We start from the raw sequence: 27,334 nt of genomic DNA, 5'->3' as shown, positions 1-27,334 counted from the left end.
GGCAGGGGGTAACTGGGGCAGGACCAGTGAAGATCTGCTCCACCAGATTCTGAACTCCATGTTGGGCCAGAAGGTATGACAGAATCTTTCAAGTTTGCACCAGCAGAACAGCTGGTGCAGACTCGAGAAGCATCATTGTGGGGCTTGGGGGTTTACAAAAGTCCCCTTCCCCCAAGCAGACTTCCAACAGCTGCCAAGGGGCCAAAGGATGCAGCAGTAGCTGTTTTGGCACTGCTGCCCCCAGCGGCAGTGGTGCCTTTAGCTGTCTGCTAAGACCTGTCCATTGTTAGCTTAACCCCAGTCATTTTGGTGGTTGGCAACCTTCAGTCTCGAAAGACTGTGGTATAAGCCTACAGCACCTGATATTCCCAGGTGGTCTCCCATCCAAGTACTAACCAGGCCTGACCCTGCTTAGCTTCCAAGATCAGACAAGATCAGGCATGTGCAGGGTAACAGAATCATTATAAGCTACTCCAGACAGAAAACACAGATTATTCATTCCACAATTCACTATGGAAAAAAAGTCTCAAGAAAAAGTGTCAGTAAAAGTCTCAAGATTGTGCTCTAGACCATGTAATGTCAGGATAATCTTTACCAGACGTGACCTGAAATATTAATATATTTTTAGTATTGTCTCCATATGAATGAGTTTAATTAAACAAGCTTTCCCTTCATAACCCAGCCTTTAAAATTGTCAGCATTTTCAAGATGGCTTTTAAAAACAGCCATTGGGTATCACACCAAAATGTAAAACTTCTGGGTATTATCAAGTTATTTTTAAGTCCAGTTGATTTCAATGGGAGAAAATATCAGTGGGTGCTTAACTCTTCTACTGACATCAGCAGGCCTTAATACAAATTTGGTAACTCCAGCTAGATCTTAGGCAAATAACCAACAATTTTTCCCCCATGAAAATGACACAGTTATATTTGATATCCTAAACTGAAATGGACAACATCTTGGCATGGACTCTAGAAATACAACATGGAATTCCCTGTAATTTGTACGTCTAATTTTTTTTGAATCAAGAACCTAACCTGTCTGCCTTCCTAAAGGGCAAAAGGAAACACTTTTATCATTGTTAAACTTTATTTTACCCAGATTCCCAACTCATTTTCTTTCCTGAGGAGCACAGGTGCATGCTACAACCATGTTTTGACTTTCGTTTCACCCCTGCCCAGTATCCTAAATCAGGCCATGCCACTAAGACAAATTTTTCGAAGAGATCCTATAAATATATTACCAAATTCTTGAGTTAAGGATCTTTCAGCTAGAATTAGGCAACTCTGCTCCTAGGCATTTATCCTGCATCTTCTGCAATGAGACAGGTCAGCTACTGCCTCTTTACTATGGCTTGTTTATAGCATACAAGATACAACCTCCCTATTATATCAGTTAGATATAATGGTGCCTGCTGAGGGCTGGAAGTGACATCATTAAGCAGATGATGGCCAGAAATAAGCATTTTGTTCTCACATAGAAAATCACTAGCTGTAAGTGACAGAAGAGAAAATCTGTAAATCTTGTTCATATTTTCAAGATATGAGGGAGCCCATAAATGGCTTCCAGGGGCTGCATTCAGCCTGCAGGCCTTGTTTGATACCCCTGAGCTAATGCAAGTATTTAGAAGAACCAACATTTTATGTTTATGTAATCAGCTTAATTCTTTGTTAATAAATCCATTTTTTGGATTAAAAATATATTGTGTACTTATCTAGAATGATTCTAAGAAATCTTATCTCATTCCTTGTTCATGACTTGGCCCTTTCAGTCAAGCAACAATAAGTGAGTGGCAAACCTTCTAGGCAAGTGGGCAGAGACTGGAAACTGGCAGAGGTAATTCAGCATCCCAGTTAGATCTCTCTGCCATAGTACTTAAACAGTCTTACTGCTTTTCAAGGTGATAGCAGCTAATGATTCCTAAAAAATTTAGTCTAATCCTAGGATTCAGTCTAATCCTAGTGGTATAGCTGGGCTAACTATACACATATCGGGAAGCATGATCCAATACTGCCTTGCAGCACTGGTGCTGGGTGTTACAAACAAGTTGTAAAACATGTTTGCTCCACCTGAGAATAGTCAGAGCCAGTGGGGAGGTCTGCGCCACTCCACTGATGCCAACAGTGGTATAGCTATGTCATTTGACACCCAGGGCCCATAATTTTTTGTCAAACTCCCCCCCCCCTACAATAAAATTAATTTGTCAGAAGCTAAGGGCTCCCACAAGCATGGGGAGCAAAATCGGGCACCAGTCAGAATGGGAGCCCAGGTCTAACCAACAGATATAATCTGGGCTCCAAGTTCAGATGCGAGCCCAGGTCTACCTGCCTAGAAGAAGCAGCTTCAGAAGGTAGTCGGAAAGGGAACCCAGACCTACCCACCAAGCCTGGGTAGGAGCCCAGGTCTACCTGCCTAGAAGAGGTGACTCCAGAAGTCAGTTGAAATGGGAGCCCAGGTCTACCAACCCAACAAACCTTGGCCACTGAGGCTAAAGTTCAACCACAAGGTCAGGTCTATCCACCTGACTGATCTGGGCTCAAGATAGTGTTCATGCCTCCCCCAACACAAACACTGGATCCAACCTTGGTGTCACTCCCCCCGGAGTGTCACCTTGCTAACACCTTATTGGTTTAAGTGTGTACCTGTGATTTAGCTGGCACAGACTCAAAAAGGTTCATTGAGCTGGCTGGGGCTTTACTTGGGGTAAGGAGACTAATGTCTTTTACTCCAAGGAGACCTCCAGCCTGCTCAATTGCAGCACCAGATGCAGCTGTGAGCATTCAGTATCACTACTCCTGTGTTGGATAGGATTGGACCATAATTTGTGATACCTAGGAGTACCAAGACAAGAAGAGGAGTAAGAATTCTTTCAAAGGATTCCAGGAATATCATCACCTCCAAATATATGCTGCTGTTGTTGTCATCATTATACTTTTTCTGCAGAAGGCAATGTTATGATGTTCCATTTTTATCCCAAAAGATCAGAAGTTTGTAGCAAAGAACATAAAAGTATAGTAGCCTGTTTAATGAAAATATTATGTTACACAGCCATTTTCAAAATGAACACCCTTACTATAAGCATTTTCCAAGAAATACTATTTTATTTATATATTCATTTAATACATTTATACCTTGCCTTTCCCCCACTCTATGGGCACACAAAGCAAACAGAGACATATACATATATACAATGAGATACTATATTTATATATATAGTTAGCTGCCTTATATTTAAATATACAATCTCATCATAAAAACAATATAAAATAATAATAAAACTTTATTTTTATCCCGCCCTTCTCCCTAACGGGACCCAGGGCGGCTAAATTAAACAATAAAACAGTCTCCAGCATGTATAAAAACAACAAACAGCATTAACTAACAGCCCATTCCTATCAAATTTTCCATTGCGGTGCAACCGCAATGCAGCCCCAGGGTAAGGGAACAAATGTTCCCAAACCTTAAGGCAGCCTCTGTGTCTGCACCCCCAACACAGGAAGCAGTGCATACCCCTTTGGCACAGCAGCACCGCCACTGGGATAGGACTGGGCTGTAAAGCAGCAAAAAACTCAAACATTATCCATAGTAGTGTTGTAGCCTAGGCATCAAAAGTACCAGGTTGGTGGCTCTGGCTTGCAGTCAGGTTGACAAGTCACCCGGATCCTCCTTCAGTTTCCTTGAGGGAAGCCTCCCTGGGCTTACCTGCTCACCTTTCTTCTGCAGGAGACGCAATATTAAAGTGTTTTTATCGCTTTCATTGCCAAACAGGGCAAACTGAGCAGATTCAACTATTTGTGGATAGAAAATGACCAGGATCAAAAGCTGCCATCTACTCTGGCCACCACTTCTCTGGTGCTTAATCCTCCATGTCCCACCAACTTGTTCCACTTAGGAGTAATATTCCACAAACTGTTGGTCTATTCAGTATTGCCACCTACCATAGTAGTGTTTTGAAGCTGGGAGCGGGACTCATTTGCTACTTGGGATTCCAAAAATACTAGATTCATGAACAATTTTCTTCATCAGGCTGGCTTCATTGATTCCCTATTCTTCATTGAAGAACAGGAAGGCTCTTCTGGGTGGTACTGGGCCAGTGACCCACTCTACTAGCCTTTGCAAGCCTCAGAGTGACCTGCAAAAGCCTTGAAAAGCCACTTCCTGTTTTTGGAAGCAAACCAGAAGTGGTTTTCTGAAAATTGGAAATAGCTTTCCAAGGTTTCTGCAGGCCATTTGGAGGCCTGCAGAGGCCAGTAGTGTTTTGGCCACCAGCCTGGCACAACCCCACCCTCCCAGTTATTCTGCTTCCAGGATGGCTCCAATTTGGAACCAAACTAGAGCAAGGGCAGGTGGGAAGACCCAGGTTGCATCCCACCACACATGGGCTCGTGACACAACAGTGGGTTGCAACCCAAGTTTGGGAAACCCTGCACTACATCATTCTCTGGGGTCAATTTTGTGAGACAAAAAAATGGACACCAAGCTCAGACCCCCGCAGTAACACCTACCCCCACTACTGCTCTCTGGCCTGCAGGCATTATAAATCTCTCACTAATGTGGCCCAGTTTTCCACATTAGCTGGTCCTGGTAGCCATTTAACAAACTGTGATAAATCTATGGATGTTGGCAGAGCCACCAGCTCCTGAAACCACACCATGTCCCTACTCTTCACTAAATAAGTCATACCTGGGCTCTGAGGATGCCAGGCCAATGGCTTTGTCTTGCAGTCTGGCCAGTAGCTGGATGAAACAGCCTATGCCTGGAATTCCAAGGAGAGTCCAGAAGAAATAGGAACACGCACCTGGGCTCAGCCCAGCTTCAGAGATCAAAGTAGGGAAGCAGTTAGCAAGTTGCCTGGATTTTCCTCTAGCTTCCTTTGAGGGTATCTTCTCTGGGCTTCATTGCTAGCCTTCCTTACACCAGGAAGGTCAGGAGACCAAGTACAGTCAGCCCTTTGCTCTTGGCCTTGGTCTCCACATCATTAGCTAGTTGCATGACTTCTAAAACCTGCAGCCCAGTATGAATGCTCCTCCAATTTCTCCTCTGCCTAAATCTAAGATCTAGAATCTCCATCGCCACAGCACTGGGCCACTTGAGTTGAACTTAGAAGGCCCCCGCTGCCTATGGTAGGGAAGATACCACAAATGCTGGTCAGGGCTGACAAGGCATCCCCCCAGTCTGGGGATGCCCTGAACAAGTAGAAATAAGTACCTTAGGGTGCAATCCTAACCAACTTTCCAGCAACAAAGTAAGAGCAATGCAACTCTGAGGTAAAGGAACAAACGTTTCCTTACCTTGAGGAAGCCTCCATGACTGCCACCCAACTGCAAGATGCAGTACATGCCCCATTGACGCAGCTATGACAGTGCTGGAAAAGTTGGTTAGGATTTGGGCCTTACTTAAACCATTTCTACCCAACGCATATATGCAACAGGGACCAAATGTGTACACCTGTGCACTGGGCAAAAATGGGTTAAACAAGCAAGATTCTTGTAATTGGATACATGCAAGGTTGTAGACTTTAATTAATCATTTTTCCTGCCATGCAGAATAGCATCTTTTTCCATTTAGGAGAAACTAATAAGAATATATCACATTTTATGCTTCAGAGCAGAAGAAAAAAAGTAACTCTTTCACTGTAACCACAGAGTGTCACCCTTGTAAATAATGTCTAATTAAACGAATATACATAATTTATCATTAATACACTTTCATATCTTAAATTTTTATAATTTATATCCATGGTGTGCAAATGGGGATAGCACATGCTCTAACTCAGGGGTGTCAAACTCGTTTCATAGCAAGGGCCGAACAGCATTCATGGTGCATGCTGAGGGCCAGAAGTGATGTCATTAGGCAGCAAATGATGTCATTAAACACGTCATAACCAAAAATAAGCACTTTTTCTCACATTGGAACTCATTAGCTGCAAATGACAGAAGAGAAAATACACAAACCTTGATCATATTTCAAGATATGGGAGAGCCCAATTTCCAAGTGGGCTGCCCTTACAGCAGTAATACCTCAGCACTGCTCAGCAGCCGAGAGCCTGAGGGTCGGATAAAAAGCTTCCACGGGCCACATCCGGCCCCCAGGCCTTATGTTTGACACCCCTGCTCTAGTTGCAAGTTCATCTGAGTCATGTAGCATTAAAATTGATCCTGGCCAGGTTTGCTGTAAAAGGTGATAGTCAGCCCAAACGTATGGATACTTTTTGCTGAGAGAATAAGCGTTCCATCCGTGAAAAACCCCATTCTGTCAGCACTGCGAATGGAGCGACAACGCATGTAGCAGGGCTACCAGCGAAAAAGGCTGGCGGCTGTGTATGCACCACCAAGTCACTCAATCAACATCCAGAGGAGATAACGCAAGGGGTTGGCTGGGGACAGGGAGGGGGAGGACAAAGGCTCCCAGGAGGCATGTTGAAGGATGACCTGGGACAGCTGCAATATCCCCCCTGGGCCAGCCTTGATACATTCGTTGGACCCACTCAGACTTGTGCCAGCCAAGGAGATGGAGCAGATCTGAGTAGAACCACTGGAGACCATGGCAAGGTGGATTAGATAAGTAAGAATTTTGTTTACTTCTCTCTCCATGGTCCCCAACTGGCCCAAAAAGATGCAGCAGAGGCTGTGTCAGTGCTGCTGCTCCCTGCAGGCCAGCTAACGCTAGGACTGGAACGTGTAATTTACCCATGCTTAGTTTTAGTTAGATCTTTTCTCACTTATGTGCTGCACTACACATAATTTTATAATGGAAAAGGGAAATAGGTGTATTTATTAATGACTTTAATCAGTGGGACTATATGTGGAATATCTTCACAGTTATGACTTGGCATTTGTGAGAGTTTTTGTTCCATCTTGAAGTGGCTGTTGTGGAACAGTGTACATTTGCACAGTATGTTTATAGGTTCAATTGAAAGCGGAACTGGGAAACACTACTGGGCCCAAAGTATTTTGGGCCCAAAATATTCCTAATATACTACCCATGAATTGTTCATGCTTACTAGGGGCGTTTGCTTATAATGGACAAAAATATGTACTGACTTTATAACGCCAAGGGAAAGGAAGGAGTTCACACAAACCCATCTGGCATAATAGAAATACACTGTAAATGGTTTGAACAGTAACTTTAACTACCATGCTACTTGACAAGGCAGAAATAATACAGAGACTATGCCCTATGTTTTACCAAGCCTATTTAAATAAACGAATTCACCATGGAGCACCATACCAGCTAGCAAGATTTGTCCTGTTAACACAATAGTACTATAGCAGCTGCTCTCCTTTGACTCATACACTTTGAAAAGCCTCCTGTGTCACGCTGTAGTAAAAGGAAGGCCAATTCATATTTGGTTGCCAGAATTGCTTAAAAAGATTAGAAGAGTTGTAAAAGAATATTGATTTGACTTGATGTACTGTAACTGCAAATTTTTAATTGTTGGCACATAAAACTTGGTGTACAATGAAGTTTTATTACTCACTTTAAAATCTAAGAAATTATTGCAATGATTATTCAAGTTTTTCTCTAATAGACTAATAACGTTGCCCAAACTGAAACCTAGTCTATTTAAAATATTATTTATGAATTGCCCATAAAATACACATGACTGCACACAAACTGAAGCATCAATTGTCAAAAGATAATTTGTCTGTAAATGGGAGGAAAAATAAAGGTCTGTCAAAAATAAGTCGTATGCTGCTAAGTGAATTCCGCTGCTAAATCAGTGAATATTCCTTAACACTCCCCTCTCCAGAATCACCGGATTCTTCGGGGTCGTTTCTGCAACTTGGTAGCCCAGTCTGTGCTGATAGTACATGGACAGAAGAAAAAGGATCTCACAGAGTAATTATGGTACACACCCTCCCTGCTCAATCCTCATTAACTTCCCATGTGGTGATGCAGCTGCATCAATGGAACATGCACTGTATCCTGTGGGGGAGTTTCAGGCCTTGGAGATCTCCTCTGGGTAAGAGAATATTTGTTCTCTTGCCCAGAGGCAAGCTCTTGCCACCAGAATGAGTCTAACCTATGCCAGCTATATAACATATACAGCTATATAGTTAGTACAAGTCGGAGTGGATCCATAAAGCCAGGCTGGGAAGGGACGAAGAATATCAGCATCATCACTGCTGCAAATACTGCCCCCTTCTGACTGCCCTCCTCCCCAGCCTGATCTCTGCCCCTTCCCTCCTCCTCTGAAAGACTGAGTTCAGTGGAAACAAAGTCCTGCATGTAAAATTCAAAATATCAGAGGTATAGGTACAGGATGGGAGAAACTTGGGTTAGCCACAGAATATATAAAAAAAATCTACACAGGTGTCTAAGTGAACCATGTTGAACACGAGCAGACAGCGTGATGCAGCTACAAAAAAAAGCAACTGCATTGCTGGACATGTTTCAGTCCCATTGGTTTCCACAAGAAATCTAAGCACAAGCATAACTATCTCTCATTGGAATAACTGGACAGATGTGCTTAATTAGGGATGGAACTAGCCTTATGGTATTTAGTTAAAAATGCAGGCATGAGAAATCTATTCTAAATCTTTTTTATTTCAGGAATACAGCTTCCAGTCAGCAAATCTCTATACAGTAGTGCCCAGAAGTAGGCCTTCAATTAATAACTATATGTCATAAAATCATTACCTATAAGCTAGTTCACTGCTGAACAATACATTGTATACCTTAAGTGAGTGAGTCATAACATTATTTTGAAGAGAATACAAGATGATTCATGAACAAAATGCAAGTGTATAGGCAGAAAAATCTGCAAACCTTTTACAAAAATATTATCTCCGAAGTTGTGGAACAGAGGAACATGTTTATGACTATAACTATTTAGTACAAATAAAAATAAGAGACTTTTAAATAAAATGTTCTTATATGTTGTTGCAGTGATATTGACACTAAGTGTAGCTAAAGTGATCTTTTTTGGATTCTCGCTCACTAAAGATGTGCATTCCCTCGTGCAATCCAACATGAGACAGTAACTCATGGATTTCAGCTACTTCTGTGAATTCTAGTGTTCAAAAATATCAGAGCTCTTGCAAGTTGCTTTAGCTGAGATTCAGGGCTTATCAGCTCCCATGTTGGATTATTCAAGTGAACAGGCAATTAATTCCTGAGTGCAAAACATTGCCTCTGTCTCCCATGTAAACTGGCTCTGAATTAACTTGATATGAACAATGAATTAACTCTTTTTTTCTTACAGAATAAAACTCTGCAGCTATAATAGGGAAAATCGAGGAATATTTCTGAAGTCATGTTCAATAATGTATGAAATTGAAAACTGTATTGATAGTCAGTCATTACAGTATACCTGACGAATTAGAACATCTACACAATTTCATAACGTTCCTGGCAACAAACATTTACACAAACAGTGTGAAAATGTACTAGAGAGCAGTGATGTGTGGGGAAGTGAATGTCTGGTGAGACACTTAAGGAGGTATGAGTGCCATAAGGCATTCTGGGGACTACCTGGAAGCTGCAGCACCTGTGCAATCACAGTGGAAGCTGAGCTCTCACTGCTGCAGGTCTGGTCTCTACATACAGGTAGAGACTAGAGGTGTGGCAGATGAGAGCTCACCCTACCCTGCAATCTCACAACCACTCAGAAACTGGGCAGAGTGCACGTGCAATGTGATTCCACATGTGCTCCATTTAGTTTCTGAGTGGTTGTATGATCATAGGGGAGGCTGAGCAGTTCTACTGCAGCTCTAGTCTAGTGGCAGCGAGAGCTCAGGCTCCCCTGCATCATACAACCCCTCCAAAAGTGGGTGGAGTGCATGCACAATCACAGAGGAGGCTATTTTCCTCCAAGTATGACAGCTAAGTTTCTTCCTTTCCTAACCGCATGTCCTTGCTGGACATTCCAGATTCCTTTCTTTTATCTAAGGTAGCAGTTATCCACATCAGTCTTAAAAGTGTGATACCAGTCTTCCTATAGAAGTATAGAAGAGTTGCACTAAATTCCCTTAGACAACTGCAGGAGAAATGCAGGGAACAACAACAGCCACTCTTTATAGCCTTCATAGATCTCACAAAGGCTTTCGACCTGGTCAGCAGGGACGGCCTCTTCAAGATTCTCCCCAAGATCAGATGTCCACCCAGGCTCCTCAGCATCATCAGATCCTTCCACAAGGACATGAAGGGCACTGTTGTCTTCGATGGCTCCACATCAGACCCCTTTGACATCCGAAGTGGCGTGAAGCAGGGCTGTGTTCTTGCACCAGCCTTGTTTGGGATTTTCTTCGCTGTCATGCTGAAGCAGGCCTTTGGAACTGCAACAGAAGGCATCTATCTCCGGACCAGATCTGACAGAAAGCTCTTCAACCTCTCCAGACTGACAGCAAAGTCCAAAGTCCAGCTGAAATGTCTGTGTGACTTCCTCTTTGCCGACGATGCAGCTGTCACTGCCCACTCTGCCAAAGATCTCCAGCAGCTCATGGATCGTTTTAGTAAGGCCTGCCAAGATTTTGGACTCACGATCAGCTTAAAGAAAACACAGGTCATGGTTCAGGATGTGGACTCACCTCCCTGCATTACAATCTCTGCGCATGAACTGGAGGTTGTCCATGACTTTGTGCACCTTGGCTCAACGATCTCCGACACTCTTTCTCTCGATACCGAGCTAAACAAACTCGTCGGTAAAGCAGCTACCACGTTTTCCAGATTCACAAAGAGAGTCTGGTCCAACAAGAAGCTGACGGAACATACCAAGATCCAGGTCTACAGAGCTTGCGTCCTGAGTACACTTCTGTACTGCAGCGAGTCATGGACTCTCTGCTCACAACAGGAGAGGAAACTGAACGCTTTCCACATGCGCTGCCTCCGATGCATCCTCGGCATCACCTGGCAGGACAAAGTTCCTAACAACACAGTCCTGGAACGTGCTGGAATCCCTAGCATGTATGCATTGCTGAAACAGAGACGCCTGCGTTGGCTCGGTCATGTCGTGAGAATGGATGATGGCCGGATCCCAAAGGATCTCCTCTATGGAGAACTCGTGCAAGGAAAGCACCCTACAGGTAGACCACAGCTGCGATACAAGGACATCTGCAAGAGGGATCTGAAGGCCTTAGGAGTGGACCTCAACAGGTGGGAAACCCTGGCCTCTGAGCGGCCCGCTTGGAGGCAGGCTGTGCAGCATGGCCTTTCCCAGTTTGAAGAGACACTTTGCCAACAGTCTGAGGCTAAGAGGTAAAGAAGGAAGGCCCATAGCCAGGGAGACAGACCAGGGACAGACTGCACTTGCTCCCGGTGTGGAAGGGATTGTCACTCCCGGATTGGCCTTTTCAGCCACACTAGATGCTGTGCCAGAACCACCTTTCAGAGTGCGATACCATAGTCTTTCGAGACTGAAGGTTGCCAATATATATAGAAGTATGTATATACCAAGTATAGAGTCAATAAATATAGCTGTGGGGAACCCAAAAGACAACAGAAAGATTTTAAAAAGCAAAGAACTACCATAAATGAATGAATTATCATTTATTCATACAGCTGTCACACTGGTCCCTTGTTGCTAAGCAGGCCTTACGCAACTTGTGACCAGCTAGGTGTGATGGTTCATTAGGCCATCATAGTCTTTTTTGCTCCCTTTTCTCTCTAGGACTACGAGGGGGGGGGGCAAGCTCCTTTCATGCCACAATTCATACCAAGCAGTCATATGGTTTAGTGAGTCACAAATTGTAGAGGCTGGGTATTAAAATCATATGTTTTCATGAACATTTATTGTAGGTATGCTACCCTTTCAGCTTGGTAGCCTGGAGATCAGAGGAGAGCACTGCTGCTCTGCCTGCCTTTGCTGACTGGATCTAGAGCAGCATTTCTCAATGTTTCTCCCCTGCCTTACCGTTTTGCAAAGTCTACCTATTGGAAGTACCACCGTAAGTTACCTTATAGTGCCTTACCATTTTGTACAGTCTAGTTATTGGAAGTACCACTGTAAGTTACTTCCAGATAGGGAAGTCAGGTGCAATGCAGCAAACACCAGTAAGACTGCAATCCTATCCACACTTACCTGGGAGTAAGCCCCACTCACTCTAATGGGACTTACTTTGGGAAAGACATACATAGAATTGGGCTGTAAGAGCTCAGGACAAATGTGTGTAAAAAGCACACACTGGAGCTCTGCTCAATGAGCCTCCTCCCGCTGCTTGTTACTTGATGCTAGGCAGTGGGGGTCTCACACATACCACCAAACACCACCTCAAGTACCACTGGTGCTACGAGTACCAGTGGTTGAGAAACCCTGATCTAGATCAACCATTTTCAACCCCTGTGCTGTGGCACACTGGTGTGCTGCAAATGGTCTGCAGGTGTGTCTCGGGAGTTTGGGGGAAGTCATTTATTAGTAGGGCCATTGGGGAATGTGAGCCCCCCATCAACAGCATGGTGTGCCTTGTCAGTTGTCAACAAAATGATAGTGTGCCTTGACAATTTTAGTACCTTGTGACATGAGGCATTTAGTACCATGAGACAAAAAAGGTTGAAAAATCACTGATCTGGACCAGTGTTTCTCAAACTGTGGGTTGGAACACAATTTCAGGTGGGCCCCCATTTATTTCAATATTTTATTTTTAATATATCAGACTTGATGCTACCATGGTATGTGACTGCATTGGGGGGAAATGTTACAGATCTGTACTTTTGACAGGCTACTCTGTATACGCTTTTAACACAGAGAGTAAATGGGACTTACTCCTGGGTAGGTGTGGGTAGGATTGCAGCCTAGGATTGTTAAAAAATTTTCTGCTTGATGATGTCGCTTCCAGTCACAACATCACTTCTGGTGGGTCCTGACAGATTCTCATTCTAAAAAGTGGGTCCTGGTGTTATAAGTTTGGGAATCACTGACCTAGACACAAATTTAGGATACAACCAGTGGTTTGCTCACTAAGTCAATACTGAGAATCCTTGCACTCTATAAACTTAAACATAGAAAACACCCCAGTATATAACACGACCCCAGCTGCTAATGCTTGCTTATGAATCACCAGAAATCACCACACCATTGGGCTGCTGCAGCTGCTCAACCACTGTAATTAAACAGTTAGCCTGCACTCCTAGCTAGCCGCCGCCCATCTCAGAGTGAAGCCTTATAGGTCAGAAGTGCTCTATGACCTTCTAGTTGCACCAGGGACGTCTTGGTATCAGCTCTGACTTTCGCATAGGCTGAATAAGCAGCAGCCATCTCTGTTTAGGCGGGAAAGATCTCCATTGGCTCACAACCTGGAAAGCAAGTTAGCCAGGCCTGTTTGCAAGTGATTGATCACCACAAAGCAGGAACTAAGTACCTACCTATATATAATTACACAGGTGCTTATTATTCATGGCATGCAACTCCAGGTGGAAACTAAGGAAGTAGCAGTTGGGGGGTTCTTCTTCCCTTGAATGGGAGGGGGGCTGAAGTGGGAAGGAGTCTTGCTCATCACTTTGCTCTGCCATGCAAAAGGTGCTGATGCCCTTGCTTTGCCCATTAATCACAGACACAGGTGTCCTGTGAATCTGCAGTCCTTGCTAGAAGCTGCTTTCTGAATGAGGCACAGAGCCCAACCTTAAGAAGTCCCATTACAGAATAGCTTACTCCCAGGAAAGTGTCCACACTTACCTGGGAGCAGGGCTTTTTTTTCTAATGGAACACGGGGAACAGAGTTCCGGCACCTTTTTGCAGGGGCCCCTCCCCTTCGGAGGCATTCCGGGGGGGGGGGGAGCAAAACAGAGGCATTCACTGGTGGGTGCTGGGGGGTGCAGGGTGGGCGGGTGCCTGGCCCCTGCTTGACCGCACAACAACCCCCTCCTGCCCCCATCCCCAAGCTCTCGCCTGAGCCCAGCCAGCTTCCCCTCCCCCCCGCGCTCTGCTTCCCCGCACAGCTTCTAAGCCAGTGGAGGGCGCGGGGGACATGCACCAACACCAAGGAGGAGGAGGAGGATGGACAGCCAGACAGCCAGGGAGATGGGCTGCAGCACCCATGGAACGCCCAGGTACTGGCTTGGCCAAGGAGAAAGGGAAGGAAGCTGGCTGGTGCAGCCCCCATGCCAATCTGCAGCACAAGCCTAGGTGTATCTACTCAGAAGTAAGTCTCATTGTGCTCATTGGGGCTTGCTCCTGGGAAAGGGTACATAGCCTTGCAGCCTGAGAGCCCATGCCTATACATGTCTACTCAGAAGTAAGTTCCATTGTGTTCAATGGGGCTTACTCCTGGGAAAGTGTCATAGCCTTGCAGCCTGAGTAGACAGGCAGAGGAAGGGCTCTGAGGCTGCAGTCCTCTCCACACCTTCCTGGGAGTGAGCCCCACTGCCTCTAGTGAGACTGACTTCTGAGTAGACAGCCATAGGCTTTGGCTCTGAGGTTGCAGTCCTCTCCACACTTTCCTGGGAGGAAGCCCCATTGACTCTAATGGGACTGACTTCTGAGTAGACAGGCACAGGATTGGGCCCTGAGGCTGCCATCCTATCCACAGTAAGCCCCATTCACTAAAGTGGACTTCTGAGTAGACATACATAGGATTGGGCTCTTAGGCTGCAATCCTAGGCACTTTCCTGGAAGTAAGCTCCATTGACTAGAACAAGACTTACTACAGAGTAGACATACCTAGGATTGGGCTCTTAATCCTGGCAGAGATATATATCTGCACCCGTTTTCACATGCTAAGGGCAGGTGAAAAGGGATTCTACGTGTGTACAATGTGCTGTCCAGCCTTGCCAGAGATCCTCCTCGTCCTTCCCCCACAAGCATGCCCTCCGCCAGCCAGCATTTGCAGCTCCTCTCCAGCAATGCACAGCAGCTGCTCAGGGCAGCAGAGAACATACAATTGCATGCCAAGCGCCTTCCCAAAGACACAGAGTATTCTGATACCTGCATTAAACCATATTTAATCGCTTGTTTGCAAACGTAGCTGTTTCTATGTGCACCCAAGGACCCCTCTCGTGTAAGAATTCCTTTTTTGTTCTTACTCCCACAGTTGCTTAGAATAATTTTACTACATGGAACTCATGTAAGCCATTTTCCGGAATCCATTCACTGCTTCCTCTCCTCGAAGTAGTGCCACACTACATGCTACAAGCTACAAGTGTACCTGTACAGTATTTTTCCCCGTGTGTAGACAAAGTAGCTAGGGGGAAGGGGATGTGGAGATTGACAGCCCAATCCTATGCATTTCTACTCAGAAGTAAGTTCACCTTTGGGGGGGGGGGAAGCACATAAAAATATTTTATTTCTCCAATAAAAATGGTTTTAAAATAAATAAATAAATAAAAGATTAACAAGTTATGAGTTCCTGCACCTCCTCCTCCTTTTTTTTTTTTTTTTTAACAAAAAAGCACTGCCTGGGAGTAAGCAATATTGATTATAATGGGGCTTGCTTCTGAGTAGACATGTATAGGATTGGGCTGGCAGTCTTTTGTGGAGAGATCACATAAACACTTCAAACCCTGGAAGAGGGCTCTCCCCCTTAACTAGCAGCACCCACATGACTTGGCACGAAGAGGACGGAGGGGTGCTGATCCTGGGCAAATGGCTTTCATTCCCTTGCACCCCCTGCCCACTGTGCCTCACTTGGTCTCTCCAAAAGGAGAGTCCACCCCTCTCAGGGCGCAATGCTAGGCAGGTCTACTCAGAAGTAAGTCCCACTGCATTCAGTTCGGACCCACTCACAGAAAAGGGTGCATAGGATTGCAGCCTCAGTTTGCACCCTCCCCATGTCTTCCCCACCCCCCTCCGTGAAAGTCCTTCTCTCGCAGGATTCCTGCCCATCTCTCCCTGGCATCGCTAGGGGAACAGCAGGCGCCGGAGCCTCTACGCGGGTAGGATGAGCAAAGGAGAGGTGGTGGGAGGAAGAGGTGATAGTAGTGATAGCCCCCAGCTTTATTCTTGCAAAAGAAGCCTTTCAGTGCTCATAACAGAGTTTCCATGATCATTCATTTAATTTGATTTAAGCCATTTTTGCCCAACACTGCATGTGCACAACAGGGATCAAATGTGTTCCCCTGGGTGAAGAGCGGAGGCACTGGGTTGTCTTCTTCGCACGTCGAGGAACAAATGAACCTGTTCCACGTCACCAAAAATCAATCCTCCGGATTCATCCATCAACTCACCTACGCGCACGTGTGAGTGTGTGAAAGCGTGTACCTGCTCTGGGGACACGCACAGCCCAACTCTACTTCCCACCCCCACCCTCAGGTGGCCTCCACTGAATGGCACCGTCCCCAGTTTCCCAAGCAGGTCATGCGCAGCCAGACACCGAGCTGCTCGACCGCGGAGCTGCACCTCCTCGGGCGCCCGTCGAGGGCCAACCTCTCCACGCGTCTCCGCAACCTCAGCGCAGGCGGCCTGTATCGGGGGAAAGCGAGCAACTGGGCGCGCAGCTCCGGGAGGAGCGCATTGGACAGCCGCAGCAGCAGAGGGAACATCGACCGCGCACGTCCCCTCTCACCCCAACAGCCTCGCAGCACAAGCCTATGCGCGTCTACTTAGAAGTAGGTCCCACTGAATTCAGTAGGGCTTACTCCCAGGAAAATATGGATAGGATTGCAGCCTCCGTGAGCGGGCTCCCCTCGGATCCACTGCCTGCACGTTTCGTGCTCGGATCCACATCAGTTGTGAAGATCAGTTGTGAACATCCACATCAGTTGTGAAGAGCAAAGGACTCCGCAAACCCACACTCGCCATCCCGGCCCTACTCATATCTTGGTCTTAATTCTGGGGGAGCCGAGACCACCACCCCAGACCTCGACACTCTGTCTTCCCAGATTAACGAGGAAAAAGATCAAACCCCCCCCTCCCCACAGGCACGTGCTTGTCAATTCATTCACCACCCTTATCTCCCCCCGCAACTGATGCTGGATACCTACAGACCCCGCTCCCCTCCCTTCACACGTCCTCTCAGCACCTTCAGTCACCCCCCCCCCCCAAGACCCTCCACACCAGTTGCCTCAACCTCCTTAGTCATCATTCCCCAGCGTTGGAGACCACACTCAACCACTCCTAGGTGTCTGCCCATTTCTATGTGGGTGACCCCAAGACAGCCTCTCCCCCATTCCCATTATGTCTCCTCGGCCCTTTCAGTGCTCCCCCGGGGTTCTAAGTGCCCCCCCAGCCCAACAGCGACCACAGTCCTATCCCAGGAATCATTTTGGGGGAGCAGAGCCTCCCTCCTGCCCTATCCTTTCATCCCCCAGGCTACAAGCCTATGCACACTTTCCTAGGAGTAAGTCCCATTGAACACAATGGCACTTACTCCTGAGTAGACATGCACAGGCTTGGGCTGCCAGGCAGCACCCCTCACTCATTCATTCCATTCGCCTCCAGGAAAGACTGCTGCCGCGGTGTATCCTTCGCATAAGCCCCTCTCATTCCCCCCCCAGGGGCAGAACAGCCCCCCTCAACGAATACCGCCCCACAGCCACGGCAGCTGGTTCCCTTCCCACCCTGCTGTCAGAAGCACCTCTCCAAGGAGCGCCACCTTCCCCCCCACCGACCCCCATGCACAAGTTGTGCCCACGCAGCCCGGACCAGCCCCAGCAGCTGCACCCACATTCGAGCGCACGTCTACTCAGAAGCAAGCACCATTATAGTCAATGGGGCTTACTCCCAGAGAAGCCTTCATCTCAGCAGCGGCTCGCTGGCTCTACCCCCGCACCATACTCTCCCTCCGCGACTGAAAGAACCGCAGCCGCCGCCGAAACTACTGCGCGCCCACACTTCCACCACCGGCTACACCCCGCGCAGCCAGACCCGCAGCAGACGCAGCCCCAGCAGCCCCAGGCAACCCTCCCGGGGCCGACTGCTGGCTCCAGAGCCCAAGCCTACGCGTGTCTACTCAGGAGTAAATCCCAGTGTAGTCAATGGGGCTTACTCCCAGGTAAGTGCGGATAAGACGGGAGCCCGAGCCTCTCGGGGGAAACCGAGTCAGAGCAGGTGCACCCCCAGCCCTCTGAGGGGCACAAACCCCAGTGTGGCCCCGCCGACACCCCAGGACTGCGACCAGCTCAACACGCAGGAGAGGACTCAAAGCCCAATGGCAGCACCAGCAGTGCTCGAGCCCCGCTCCGAGCCCCCCCATGACTCAACCCCAGCAGGAGCAGCTGGAATCTGACCAGTTCTTCCTCCCCTCCCCAAGACTCTGAGAGAGTTTGCAGCATTGGCCAGGGAGGCTCGCAGGCAACCCCAAGTCCTGCGCGACCCCCACCACCCCTCACCACTCCGCCTTATGCTTTGACCCTCTTCACAGGCGACCCTCAGGGGGGCCCGGGATGGGCGCTCAACTGCCCCCCCCCCGCCGACGCAGCCCTCCAAGCGCGCGCACTCAACACACACTCTCCTCCTCCTGGGACTCTGCTGTGTGGCCACTGGCCGCCCATCACTTGAACCCCTTACCTTTTTCAGCGCTGACATTCTAAGGCATTATTCACGGAGCAGGCGCTGGGTGGGATGCCGGGCTCAGAGACTCAGGTGAAGGAGGGAGAGGTGGTAGTAGTGGTGGAGCAGGAAGCAAAGCCGAGGCGTAGGCATCGCATCCTCCCCCTTGGATCTGTATCTCACTGGGGCGCGCACACCACACGCTAAGGCAACTGCACCGCTTGCTATTCCCCTCGCGCTGTCCATGCGCTGCCGAGCTTGCTCGCTGCTGCTGCCGCTGTCCAAATCAACCCTCGAGGCAGAATTCTCACGCTCTGCGCAGCCGCCAGAGCGAGAAGCGGCGCGGTTCCTTTCCCCGGGCTCGGCAGCCAGTGAGAGAAGGTCTGCTCCGCAATTCGTACGTTCGCTAGGGGACCGCCCCACAGAGCCAATGAGAAGCCAGAGTTCCCTGCTGGCAGCCACGCCCGCCCGGGAGAAGGAAGCGCTGGCGAGTGGGAAGAACGTGAAGAGCTGCTTGCGAGCTGTGTTGTGCAGAGGAGCTCTGCACTTCCGAGGGAGCCGGAGCAACAGCAGCCTTCCTAGGGAGGGACATGGCCCTTAGCAGGAGGACAGAAGGTGAGACTGGTCGGGGGGCTCGCATATAGAAACTGTGCATGATGATAAGGGGGGGAGTAGCATGTGGGGCATCGCCTGGGCTCCCCACTAGTCAGGATGCACTCGCTTCTTGCAGCGGTGGGAGAAGAAAGCAGCCCGTCCTGTTGGATTAGCTACAATCCTGTCCACACGTTCCTGGGAGTAAGCCCCTTTGACTATAATTGGGCTTATTTCTGAGAAGGCATGTGTAGGATTGGACTCTGGGGCTGCAATCCTATCCTCACTTTCCTGGGTGTCCTATTGACTATAATGGGACTTACTTCTGAGAAGGCATGCGTAGGATTGGGCTCTGGGGCTGCAGTCCGATCCTCATTTTCCTTGGTGTAAGCCCTATTGACTATAATGGGACTTACTTCTGAGTAGACATGCGTAGGCTTGGGCTCTTCTGAGTCTTCGAAGCAGGGTGGGAGAGTGCCTAGCCTACTTCACAGCCCAATCCTGAGTGGGTCTACTCAGAAGTAAGTCTCATTGTGTGCAGTGGAGTCTATTCCAGGAGAGTGTGCATAGGGATAGCAGCCTAAGGACCCGCTAATCCTGTGTGGACAGGATTAGCTACAATCCTGTCCACACGTTCCTGGGAGTAAGCCCCTTTGACTATAATTGGGCTTATTTCTGAGAAGGCATGTGTAGGATTGGACTCTGGGGCTGCAATCCTATCCTCACTTTCCTGGGTGTCCTATTGACTATAATGGGACTTACTTCTGAGAAGGCATGCGTAGGATTGGGCTCTGGGGCTGCAGTCCGATCCTCATTTTCCTTGGTGTAAGCCCTATTGACTATAATGGGACTTACTTCTGAGTAGACATGCGTAGGCTTGGGCTCTTCTGAGTCTTCGAAGCAGGGTGGGAGAGTGCCTAGCCTACTTCACAGCCCAATCCTGAGTGGGTCTACTCAGAAGTAAGTCTCATTGTGTGCAGTGGAGTCTATTCCAGGAGAGTGTGCATAGGGATAGCAGCCTAAGGACCCGCTGGCAAAAGAGACATCATGAAGACATCATCGTGCCTGGTCTTCAGGGGGTAGGAAAATATTCTGAAGGAGCTTAGGGAGAGAAGGGCCTTAGAAATAGAGAGAGGATGAAATGTAAGGTGCTTGCAGAGTCCCTAGGAGGTGCCAAACTTGAGAGGAACGTTGTCACTGCCAGCTGTGATTATGGCTTGCCGATGTTACGTGTTACTTTGTTTATTCTATGTTATGAAGTTGCATTTGGAAATCATGTGCCATGCCGAAGGCCCCTCTGCTTCTCTTTAGAAATTTTTCACTTGAAAGGACTTAGGGCCCATTCCTGTCCAACTTTCCAGCTCTGGGGTAGCCATAGTGCAGTGAGAAGGCCCCAGTGACTGTCTATGTACCACAGGATGCAACACACACCCCACTGGCACAACTGCACCAGCACTGGAAAATTGGATAGGATTGGGCTCTTAGCCAGCAATTTTCAACCTTTTTCATCTCACAGCACTAAAGCAAGGCACTAAAATTTTCAAGTCAAACCATCAGTTTTTGGACAGTTGACAAGGCACACTGCACTGACAGCAGGGGTTCACATCTCCCAGTGGCTCTAGTAACAAATGATCCTCCCCCAACTTACGTGGCACACCTGCAGACCATCCAGTGGTCATTGTGGCTGACTTAGGACCCAGTCCTATCCAATTTTCCAGTGCCTGTGCAGCTGTGCCAATGGGGCATACACTGCATCCTGTGGTGGGGAGGCAGTCATGGAGGCTGCCTCAAGGTATGGGAACATTTGTTCCCTCACCTCCAGTCTGCATTGCGGTTGCACCAATGCTGGAAAGTTGGATCGGATTGGACCTTTAGGCAGTTGTTGAGGACAGGAACTTGAAAGAGCTTGGGTTGCTGGGCTAATTGGATGCTGAAGTGTTTGCAGATGGAAATTTGTACACAATATATTATTCTGTATAATAATGTATGGCCCGAATGTGTAGTCTGAAGGCCTAAAATGCCTCAGCCTTGCTGAACCATTGGATCTGGCCAGTACCAGGGTAAAAGACTTCCTGGGAACCCCATATATACCATACCTGAGTTCCAGCATGGAAGATAGCATGATTGGGTGTAAATAACTAAAAGCTCAGTGAACTAAAATGTGTTGCATTATGAAGAGAGTATAAACCACAGCAGAGTTGGTATCCCAGTTTGAGATGGGTGAATTTGCTTGTATTACAGAGAAACAAGTCTTCTGGAAATTCAGCGGACCAGGTTATTTTAAAAGAGATTAACTCACCTTAAGAGTTCTGTAACCTGGTGTTATGGAGGTATTTATATTTTGTGGTGGTGACAGAGGGCCCATTCCTATCCAACTTTCCAGCATTGATGCAGCTGCAATGCAGCCCCAATGTAAGGAAACAAATGTTCCCTTTCCTTGAGGAGGCCTCTGTGACTGTTTCCCCACCCAAGGATGCAGCTCATGCCCCACCAGCACAGCTGCACCAGCACTGGAAAATTGGATAGGATTGGTCCCAGATGCATTTATTGGACTGCGAGTGTTCTAGGTGAGATCCTTGTCTATTTTAGAACAGAGCTTCCTGTACTGTCTGAAGTTCTATAAAGGGAAGCTTCATAAGGGTGATCTCGGAAATCACGGCCTGTTTGGGAGTTGCAAACGGGCAGAGACTACTTAATGGGAAGCTGCCCTCTTAGTGTAATGTGGGATTTTATTGTGTTATTGGGGGATTCAGATTTATTTTTTAGTTCAGTTTTATTTCCAAGTTGGCCATAACTTAACAGCAGTAAAAATTACAAAAAAAAGTACAAAAAAATTAAGGCTTTCATGCTTAAACACAATCTAAATAGGTAACATGTAGATACAATAGTTGCCACAAAACATTTCTCATGTTGGGGAAACTTGACGAAACGGAAACACTAATATATGTGGGGATAATGAGGCAGAATATGTAACAATTTCTTATAGGGCAGAAGTTATTATTCCAGTGCAGGTGACGGGACTAACCATACAGCAGGGAGCACTAGGCAATGTTTCGGTTCCCTAAATGTTTAGATCAGTGTTTCTCAAACTTTGAGTTGGGACCCACTAGGTGGGACGTGAACCAATTTTAGGTAGTTCATTTAAATATTTTATTTTGAATATTTTAGACTTGATGCTACTATGGTATGTGACTGCATTTGGAGAAATTTGACAGATCTGTACTGTGAACAGGCTACTATGTACAGGTTGAGACTAATTATTCGCGTGGGTTCCATTCCAAGCACTCAGGTGGATTAAAAAAAAAAACCACTATAGCAAATCAATTTAAAAAACAAAGTTTCTTTGCTCCAGTGATTGAAAAACAGCCTTGCTGACTCTAAGATAAGAGTCATTAAGAAGACAATCCATCAGCGCTTCACTCAGCCCCTCCCTTCACTAATGCAAAAGGATCCACTTTCTTTCATGTGCTGGGGGAAGGGAGGGGTCCATAGGAGAGAGAAGGATTGGTGGATTGTTAGCCTGCTGCCCTCACGCTCTCTCTCATTAAGGAGGCTGTTGTTAAAGGACTGTTCAGTTTTTAAAACTGATTTTAAAGGGATGCATTTTTCCCCTTCTCCAGGGATCAGCGCATTCCTTTTAATTTGCAGCGGCCAATTAATTTGTGTTGAGTCAAATCTGTGTATAAATAGGCTGGACCTGTATATGTTTTTAACAACGAGTCAATGGGGCTTACTCCTGCATACCTGTGGGTAGGATTGCAGCCTAGGATTGTTAAAAATTTCCCTGCTTGATGATGTCACTTCTGATCATGACATCACTTCAGGTGAGTCCTGACAGATTCTCATTGTAAAAAGTGGGTCTCAGTGCTAAAAGTTGGAAAACTGACCACTAACCACTGCTTGATTGCTACATTATAGAGGCATTCTGATTTGGATTACCAATTTCATAATCTGATGTTCCAAAAGCATGGTAGTTTATCACATTTGGGGGAGATGATCCCATTTGGGGGGGATGAGGAAATACTCCAGTAGAAAAAGAAATATTTTTGAAAGAAATTGCAGTACAATTTCTGTTAGCAAGGTGGCTGGGCTGTTTACTGATAGAGAATGGCTAGCAAAAGAAAAACCGCTTGATATGCCAATGTGTTTAGTCAAGAAGATTTCTATGTAGGTTAAACCAAATTGGCACAGTTATGATCACCCTACTAGACTGCATAATCCAACTACCTGTCAGTGCTAGAGTTCCTTGTCACAGGACAGATGATAGTTGAGGTTTTGGGTAGATCAGTGGTTCCCAAACTTTTTAGAGATCCTAGAGCAGTGGTTCTCACACATTTAGCACCGGGACCCACTTTTTAGAATGAGAATCTGTCAGGACCCACCGGAAATGATGTCATGACCAGAAGTGACATCATCAAGCAGGAAAATTTTTAATAATTCAAGGCTACAATCACACTTACCCAGGAGTAAGTCCCATTTACTATCATTGTTAAAAGCATATAAATGGTAGCCTGTTAAAAGTACAGATGTGTCACATTCCCCCAAATGCAGTCACATACCATAGTAGCATCAAGCCTAATATATTAAAAATAATATATTGAAATGAGTGGGGACCCCATCTGATATCAGCTCCTAACCTACAGTTTGAGAAACACTGCCCTAGAGGCTGCTGCCTGATTTATAAATGCCAATGGGGCTATATAATGGAGAGCAGTGCTTCTCCCCCAAATAGCAATTTGTTTAACCCTTGATGCAGTTTCCCTGTCAGTTTTGTGAACCACCAATACTTGGGTCATGAGTCACTAGTGGGATCCAGATCCACAGTTTGAGAACCACTGATAGATTACTGCAGGGCTCTTTAAACATTTAGGCCAGAGGGCAGTATCAAATATCTGGCATGGTGTCAAGGGTTGGAAAAATAAATTTTAAATATAAAATTTAAATAAATACATTAGAAAATCTCAGAAAGCCTAAGGCTTCAGATGGTCCAAAAACATTACTTCTGGTTTTTCAGGAAAACCAGGAAATGATGTTTTTAGGTCTTTATAAGACATTCTGAGGGGAGGTACCTGGCCTCCTTGGCCCTCAGAACACCCTCCAGAAGCCCAGCTCTGGTCACATTCAGTTGAGTGGGCCAGAGGCTTGCAGGGATCCAGAGGTTTGCCACAGGCCAGATAGACGCTTGTCGCAGGCCCTATTAAACACATAAACACATGTCGAGTAAGCCCTATTAAACACATTGAACACTTCTGAGTATACATGCATAGGATTGCATTATAAACTTCATCCCCTTCCTCTCAGGGGAAGGGAGACTGAAAGAGGTCATTTGTTTTTGTTTTTCCAAATCCTCCCCCCCCCCCCCAGCTTTCACATCTCTACTCTTTTGAAGATGTGACTTTCACATCTCTAGTCTTGCTTTGGCTATAACCCCAAGAAGTGCTGAATCTTTTTTATTTTTTGGATCTATCTGGTTTTGTAAGGATTGCGCGATCTTCCCCATTCTTCATGTGTTATTTAGTCCCAGTCTTTCTAATGAGGTGGATCTGGCCCATTACAAGATAACAGCAAACATTAGTTTTGCTGTAGTGGGAAAGGATTATATGAATCTACTTTGAGAGTACATGCTGAGGTACTCTCCTACTTCTTCATTTAGCAGTCCTTAAAGCTTGGGTTTTTAAAAATGTGCATCTTTTCTCTTTGCCTGTTTGTTCTTTATGCCACTCATACTGTTTCAGTGATTAATTCTTGATAACTAATCTAGCTATCTGTCACAACATGATTTGCCAAAAATAGATGTCGCACAATGAATAACCCCAAATAAAGCACACTGTACTGTTTATCAGTAACTAAACAGCCTGTTCCTGTTTCTGACTTGCACCTGCTGGGTGGTGATAGGATCACTCCCAAATAAAGAACTCAAAGAGATATTGACATAAGGAATATATACTAGTGTAGTGCTGTTTTTCTGCAGGCCATATGTCTGTGCCAGCAGAACACTAGAACTCCAGCATGGAAGAACACCCAGAACTCAACTCCTCTAGGCAAGATGCCATCACTACTTAATGTGGCAAGGAGTTCCACAGACTAATTACAGGCTGGGTAAAGAAATATTTTCTTCTATCTGTCCTAACTCTCCCAACACTCAATTTTAGTGGCTGTCCCCCGGTTCTGGTGTTATATGAGGGGGAAAAGAGCGTCTCTCTGTCTACTCTTTCTGTCCCTTCTCTGCCCCAAGGGAGGATAGGAAGTAGGAGTTTGATTAACTCTGCAGCCAGTCGCAGGTCAGCAGCAGGCATGTATTGTACAATAAGTTACATCAAGGAAATGCAGATTGGATATATCAAGTGCAGCTTGGGGGGCAGGTCACTGCATCACTCCGTCCTCCTATCTATAGAATTCAGAGATCACAGTTAGAATTTTTGGGAAAGAGGTACTTAACACAGAGAGAGCACTGCATGACAGCAAGCAGCGAGGAAGAGTCAAAAGAGAGAAAGGATAGCTATGTAATGTAAGAACAAGTAATGTAGTGTTGTATAGAGATCCAATGCAGTTTGCAACTTTGGTTTGGTAGTTCTGCAGTGACTACTTGATCTTCTTAAAGGGGTGAATTACTAAATATTGACAGAGAGCAGGAGGCTACAAGCAGGAGAACATAAGAAATGCCCCACTGGATCAGGCCAAGGGGCCATCTAGTCCAGCTTCCTGTATCTCACAGCAGCCCACTAGATGCCTGAGGGAGCTCATAAGACAACAGAGACAACCTGCATCCTGGTGCCCTCCCCTGCATCTGGCAGTCAGAAGCAGCTTGCCTCTAAAATCAAGAGCTTAAACAAACCTACTATGACTTTTAACCCGTAATGAACTTTTCCTCCAGAAATTTGTCCAATCGCCTCTTAAAGGCATCCAGGCAAGATGCTGTCACTACATCCTGTGGCAAGGAGTTCCACAAACTAATTACATGCTGGGTAACGAAATATTTTCTTTGGTCTGTGCTAACTTTCCCAACACTCAACTTTCATGGATGTCCCCTGGTTCCGGTGTTATGTGAGAGGGAAAAGAGCGTCTCTCTATCTACTCTGTCCATCCCCTGCATTATTTTTGTATGTCTCAATCATATCCCCCCTCAGGCACCACTTTTCTAGACTGAAGAGGCCCAAATGTTGTAGCCTTTCCTCATAGGGAAGGTGCCCCAGCCCAGTAATAATTTTGGTTGCTCTCTTTTGCACCTTTTCCATCTTCAATATATCCTTTTTGAGATGCGGCAACCAGAACTGGACACAATACTCCAGGTGTGGCCTTACCATTGATTGTACTACAGCATTACAATATTATCTGTCTTATTCTCAATGCCTTCCCTAATGATTCCAAGCATGGAATTAACCCTCTTCATGGCCGCCGCACATTGGGTCGACACTTTCATTGAGCTGTCCACAAGGACCCCAAGATCTCTCTCCTGAACTGTCACAGACAGCTCAGAACCCATTAGCCTAAATGTAAAGTTTTGATTCTTTGTCCCAATGTGCATGAATTTACACTTACTTACATTGAAACGCATCCGCCTTTTTGCTGCCCAGTCTCCCAGTTTGGAGAGATCCTTCTGGAGCTCTTCACAGTCTCTTCTGGTCTTCACCACTCCGAAAAGTTTGGTGTCATCTGCAAACTTGGCCACCTCACTGCTTAGCCCTGCCTCCAAGTCATTTATGAAGAGGTTGAAAAGTACAGGTCCCAGGACAGAACCTTGGGGCACTCCACTTTCCACCTCTCTCCACTGTGAAAATTGCCCACTGACACCCACTCTGCTTCCTGGACCTCAACCAGTTCCTAATCCAGAAGAGGACCTGCCCTCTAATTCCCTGACTGTGGAGTTTTCTTAGCAGCCTTTGGTGAGGGACCATGTCACACGCCTTCTGAAAGTCCAGATATATAATGTCAATGAGTTCTCCCGCATCCACATACCTGTTGACTTTTTCAAAGAATTCTAAAAGGTTTGTGAGGCAAGACTTACCCTTACAGAAGCCATGCTGATTCTCAAACAGCAATCTTCCAATCTTCTGGCACTGTGGCCTTTTCAAGGGACAAGTTGCATATTTTAGTCAAGCGATCAGCAACTTCATTCTTCAGTTCCTTAATAACTCTTGGGTGGATGCCATCAGGGCCTGGTGACTTACTGATTTTTAATTTGTCAATTAGGTCTGAAATACCTTCTCTCTTAACCTCTATCCAACTTAATTCCTTGGTCGGGGGGGGGGGCTGTCTGGGCAGCAGTATCTGCCCGAGGTCTTCTGCCGTGAAGACAGATGCAAAGAACTCATTTAATTTCTCTGCCATCTCCAAGTCTTCTTTTATCTCCCCTTTCTCTCCTTCACCATCCAGAGGGCCAAC

At 46.5% G+C, this 27,334-nt stretch overlaps 1 protein-coding gene and 1 pseudogene across 1 annotated transcript in view; one reads left to right on the top strand and one right to left on the bottom strand.

Moving 5' to 3' along the window:
* Window positions 1-347: 347 nt before the first annotated feature.
* LOC136638325 (5S ribosomal RNA) lies at window positions 348-469 on the bottom strand (annotated as a pseudogene).
* Window positions 470-18,842: 18,373 nt separating this feature from the next.
* Window positions 18,843-27,334, top strand: part of ERICH1 (glutamate rich 1) — an 87,008-nt gene continuing 78,516 nt past the window's right edge. The window contains exon 1 of the mRNA XM_066640382.1: window positions 18,843-18,976. Coding sequence (XP_066496479.1) covers window positions 18,952-18,976 — 25 coding nt within the window. The 5' untranslated portion in view covers window positions 18,843-18,951. The remainder of the gene's footprint in view (window positions 18,977-27,334) is intronic.

This window comes from Tiliqua scincoides, chromosome 1 (assembly GCF_035046505.1).
Source record: "Tiliqua scincoides isolate rTilSci1 chromosome 1, rTilSci1.hap2, whole genome shotgun sequence".
NCBI classification, from domain to species: Eukaryota; Metazoa; Chordata; class Lepidosauria; order Squamata; family Scincidae; genus Tiliqua; species Tiliqua scincoides.
This window is presented reverse-complemented; position numbering and strand designations above follow the sequence as displayed.